General features: G+C 33.4%; 1 protein-coding gene across 3 annotated transcripts in view; it reads left to right on the forward strand.

Moving 5' to 3' along the window:
* Positions 1-6000, forward strand: part of KLHL18 (Kelch like family member 18) — a 51393-nt gene extending 45393 nt beyond the window's left edge. For all 3 annotated transcript variants that reach the window (XM_069844616.1, XM_069844617.1, XM_069844618.1), the window contains exon 10: positions 2965-6000. In XM_069844616.1, the coding sequence (XP_069700717.1) occupies positions 2965-3175 (211 nt within the window). In that variant the 3' untranslated portion in view covers positions 3176-6000. The remainder of the gene's footprint in view (positions 1-2964) is intronic.

Below are 6000 nucleotides of genomic sequence, written 5' to 3' on the forward strand. Positions count from 1 at the left end.
GTGGAATAAAGTAATGTTGAATAAAAGCCTACTTTACAAATGCAAAAGTATTTAGTAAAGGCATGCTTTTCGTTGTCATGGGTAAATGGAGTTTTGCTGTATATTTATTACTGTTCCCTATGGCAAGGGTGGTGCTGTTTTTTTTTTTTTTTTTTTGCCACTAGATGTGCAAAAACATCCATACGTAAACATCCATTCAGCCGATTTTGGTAGTTGTTTTTCATCTACACATTGCTATAAAAAGTCTTTTTACATAAATATTTTGTGCAAAAAAAAAAGTATTGGCCTGACAGATTTTGCTAACAGTTGTGGGAATATATCTATTTCTCACACACAATTAAAAGTCGGAGAGATTATTCTGCTTGAAAGCAAGTTCCATGAAACCAATAAATACTTTCACAGGATGATCCTGATTTGAAGAAGTCAAGGTTTTGATTCCCTAAACTTCTTGACAATGAAATGGATCACTTGTCCAGTCAGTTGACTGCAATGAAAGATTAAATAGTATTGCATGATATTTTTCTTATGTTTTTCATAATGACATAACAAAAATTGTAGTTTAAAACTCATTTCATCTTTCTTCTATCTTTTCTATTTTCTGCCTTCCTCTTAGTCTCCCCATATGATCCATATATCTTTGTTGTCTATCATCTGATATCTTCTTCTGCCCCGAACTCTACTCCCGTTCACCATTCCTTCCAGTGCATCCTTCAGTAGGCAGTTTCTTCTCAGCCAGTGACCCAACAATTCCTTTTCCTCTTCCTGTTCAGTTTCAACATCATTCTTTCCTCACCCACTCTTTCCAACGAGCTTCATTTCTTATTCTGTCTGTCCACTTCACACGCTCCATACTTCTCCATATCCACATTTAAATGCTTCTAGTCGCTTCTCTTCACTTCATTGTAACGTCCATGTTTCTGCCCCCCCTACATTATCATACCCCACACAAAGCACTTCACTAGTCTCTTCCTTAGTTATTTTTCCAGAGGTCCGCACAAGATGCTGGTTTTTTATTAAAAACTTCCTTTGTCATTGCTATCCTCCTTTTCACTTCCTGGCAGCAGCTCATGTTACTGCTTATAGTACACCCCAAGTATTTGAAGCTGTCCACACTTGCTCTACTGCCTCATTTAGAATTCGCACGTTTACCTTCTTTATTTGTCTTCCTATGACCATGGTCTTCGTCTTGTTTGTATTTATCTTCATTCCATAGTGCTGACAGCTGTCATTTAGCTCCAGTAGCATATCTCTTAGTATCGTCTCCTCTTCTGCTAATAATGCCATATCATCAGCAAATCTTATGCACTTTATACTTCGTGCTCCTACTATCACTCCTCCCACGTTCTGAAAACAGTTCTTCACTAAATCCTCCAAGTAGATGTTGAACAGGGTAGGTGATAAAGGGCATCCTCTCCCAATTTCACTTCCTTCTGACATTTCTTCTCCCATCCTGACTTTGGCTCGTTTCATATAAAGATTACTGAACAGCCTCCTCTCTTTTCAATCCACACCAATTACCTTCAGCATCCCCATCAATTTATTCCAATCCACTCTGTCAAACGCCTTTTCTAGGTCCACAAATACTACATACACTTCTTTATTCTTCTCTAGGTATCATTTGCTGATAGTTTGTAGTAGTCCAATTGCATCTCTCGTACCTTTTCCCTTCCTGAAGCCAAACTGCTCTTCTTCCACTTGTTCTTCCATCTTAAAACTCATTTGTGGACCCCTATTGTATTGTATTATATTTATTAACATTCCATGGTATTCATACATTGCTTTACAGCTAGAATATGGAACAAGTCAAAAAACTTAATACTATTATAGTCTTAATTTATAGCCACAGTCTAGATGAAATATATACAGAAGAGATTTACAATATAGTCTACTAGTACAACACAAAGTTTTAGTATCAATTTCATGAAGTGTTATTGAACGTCATGAATTCACCTACAGAATAGAAGGCGTGAGAAATTAGGTACTTCTTTAATTTGGCCCTAAATAATCTTATGTTTTGAGTTTCATTTTTTATATCGATAGGGAGGCTATTAAAAATTTTTACTGCCATATAACGCACTCCTTTTTGAAAGCACAATAGACTTGCCGATGGAGTATGAAAGTCATTTTTTTGACGTGTATTTATGCTATGAACTGTTGAATTAGTTACAAAGTTTTCACGATTACATACGAGGAAGATTATTAATGAAAAGATATATTGACAAGCCATGGGCATTATTTGTAGTTTTTTGAAAATAGTCCTACAAGAGTCCCTAGATTTGGCACCTACTATTATTCTAATTATTCTTTTTTGTAATAGAAATAAACTGTTACTATCTGTGGAATTTCACCAGAATATTATTCCAAAACGCATTACCGACTGGAAGTATGCAAAGTATATTGTTTTTAAGGTATTGATATTTACTATCTTTTGCATAGATCTAATAGCAAAACATGCTGAATTTAGTTTGGGGGTAATTTCTTTAATATGATTTTTCCAATTTAACACATCGATTTTTAAGCCAAGAAATTTGGTTGTCGTTGTTTCTAATAGGGATCTGTTGTTAATTATTGCGCTAGAAATTTAAGGGGAAAAATTAGTTCCTCAGTGATTCGTCAAAAAGGGGTTCTTCTGTAGCTTTGTTTTCATTTAAAAGCTATTATAATAAAATTATAACTTTTTCATTTTTATTAAGAAAGCTAATTTTTGCAACATTTTTAAACTTAACATGAGTTTGTGATAATTTTGTATTGTGAAAAGTAAATAGGTTTTATATATGAAAGTATTTTCTTACTCTATTCTAAGTAAATGTATAAAGTTTGTGTGTCAGAGGTCTGGAAAAATGCACATCATGTGAAGTGGTCGTGGATCTAATAAAGTTTAACAACCACTGCCACTTAGGACAGCTGACATTTACTGGAATGTATGGTGCCAGAAAGATACAGATGAATGTAATTGGGTTCCAGATGGCGCATGGTAGCTCCCATGAATGTTATGAGGAGCAGGGTGGCCCTTGTTGCAAACATGGGTAAGCTGTGGGCCATTGGCGGTTACGATGGAGTGTCCAATCTCTCCACTGTGGAGGTGTACGACCCGACGACGGATTCCTGGTCCTTCGTGGCGTCTATGTGTGCGCATGAAGGTGGCGTTGGTGTCGGAGTTATACCCATCTGTTAACTTGTAGCAGTGCGTAACCTTGGTGACCATAATCTGACTTATAAACAAAAGAGATACTGCTTCGAAAACTAATCTCACACAGAGAATAACTGATACTGAAGAAGAAGAAAAAGAAGAATGTGCATTTAACATTGTTATAATATAAAAGACGTTACATATAAAAATCTCTAGCTTTATCATTAAGGGGGATGATGGGTGAAATTTCTATTTTCTATATTTTTTCAAGCTACGTCCTTGATTTTTTTTTACATATAATCATGGTGTGTTAGATAATGATGTGGTGAAGGTTCATTTCTGTAAGTGAGTTATATTTTGAAAAATTTGCATATTTCAAAATGAAATGTGTCTCTCAATTTTTCAGTAAAATGTTTGAAATTTTTTTCCAACACCAGTGGCATATTTAGAAAATCATTATGTGTTAGTTTCCTATATCTTTGCTATAAAAGGGGGGAAACATTTTTATAACCACTGCATATCTAAAAATATAGATTTTCCATTGCCACTATAAATATTTTATTTCAAAAGGTATCCATTTAATTATAAAACTCATGCGCTGTTTTGTTAACCACAGTGTACAGAACGTGCATTAAAAATTTCATGTTCCTAGCATCAGAATTGTAAGAGCCTTTACACTTCAGACCTGACGAAATGTGCTGAAGAAATGAGGTGTGAGAAAACAGCTTGGAAAATCTGTATGGAGTTGAAGTTCAAGGATGCAGCCATTTATACAGGGTGTACCTATATATGTGTCCATAAATGTGGGAGTGTGTTCCTGACACTAAACCATAACAAAAAGTTCATATGAACATGGGCCCGCAAACCCTTCATTAGGAGTTACGGATTTATTGGTAATGGTAAATGTGATACATTTAACAACACACATTTACAAAAATTGCTCAAAGTGATCTCCTCCTGCTTCGATGCATGTCCTGAGCCTGCGATCCATGCTTTGCCATACTCTGTGCAAATAATAATAATAATAATAATAATAATAATAATAATAATAATAATAATAATGGTTTATTTAACCTGGCAGAGTTAAGGCCATACGGCCTTCTCTAACACTCAACCAGGAGTAAAATTGCGTTACAAAAAACACTACAAATTTACAAAGTACACTACAATTTTACACAAAACTGAATAAGATAATAATAACTAATAATATAATGTAAAGAACAAGTAAGTAGAAATCAGACATAATATATAACATACAGAAAGAAAGGAAAAAGCATAATAAAATGTGAACAGCAGGTCAAAATAAATACAAAGTATAAAAATAATAAGACAATTATTGATAATAATAATAATAATAATAATAATAATAATAATAATAATAAAAATAATGAGAATAGTAATAATAATAATAATAATATTGGTTTATTTAACCTGGCAGAGTTAAGGCCATACGGCCTTCTCTAACACCCAATCAGGAGTAAAATTGCGTTACAAAAAACACTACAATTTTACACACAAAACTGAATAAGATAATAATAACTAATAATATAATGTAAACAAGAAGTAAGTAGAAATCAGACATAATATATAACATACAGAAAGAAAGGAAAAAGCATAATAAAATGTGAACAGCAGGTCAAAATAAATACAAAGTATAAAAATAATAAGACAATTATTGATAATAATAATAATAATAATAATAATAATAATAATAATAATGATAAATAATGAGAATAATAGTAATAATAATAATAATAGTAATAATAAAATAGTGCAGTACAAAGCATACAATGAATACAATATTTTTAGGTACACACAGTAAGGAAAATTTTGATTATATATAGCTCAAGTTTTCACATTACAGATATACCATTATCGGGAAATATGAAAACAAAAAGATAAAATAAGTTAAATACCACTAGAACATAAAAAAATGTGAATACGTGGAAACATGCAATACAACACTTGTCATAATAGTAAGTTAGTTTGGCAACTCATCATAAGATAATTTTCTAACTTGGATTTGAAAGATTTCAATGTTCGGCAGTCCTTGACTTCAGGCGGCAGAGAGTTCCAGTGACGAGAAGTAGCAACAGTGAAAGATGAGAAATACAGAGATGATGTGTGAAGTGGAATTTCTAGCATGTTATCACGTTGTGATCGAGTATTAATATTATGATAGCGAGAGAGAGTATGGAAACGAGTGAATAAATAATGTCCTGGGGTGTTACGGATTTGATCAAATGACGTGCTGCTACCATATTTCCATCTGCTAGGCCATAAATGTAACTCATATCCGCCATTTCTCTCACTGAATACATCTTGTGGTGTGATGAATGTTACTGTGAATAACACAAAACAGAACAAAAGGCAATCAGACAAAACAAGACAAATGTCATGACCAACTGTAATGAAGAAAGTGGGAAAAATGCAAGTTTTAGGTGAATTACATGATCAGGGGTCACTACAGGAAATTCCTTTCATAACTCCCTAATGAAGGGTTTGCGGACCCATTTTCATAGAACTTTTTGTTATGTTTTGGTGTCAGGAATACGCCCCCACATTTATAGACACATACGAGATATATAGATACACCCTGTATATGGCGTAATTTTGATGCTTTCGAGCACCTCAGAGCATTGAAACTTGCTCAAGTTATAAGTAAGAGATTTTACAAAAAAATGACAATGCGATTTTTGACTGAAAATGGCCAAAATTTCACCCGTCATCCCCTTAAAAAGTACTGAAAGATGTGTAGGTACTATCAGAATTTTCAATGATTATTTTCTTCTCCACGACAACTTGCAGGTATTCTGCAGCTTAGTAGACTGGATATGAGGAATAAAATGACTTAAAATTTATAATGTAAT

This window comes from Periplaneta americana, chromosome 2 (assembly GCF_040183065.1).
Source record: "Periplaneta americana isolate PAMFEO1 chromosome 2, P.americana_PAMFEO1_priV1, whole genome shotgun sequence".
Taxonomy (NCBI): domain Eukaryota; kingdom Metazoa; phylum Arthropoda; class Insecta; order Blattodea; family Blattidae; genus Periplaneta; species Periplaneta americana.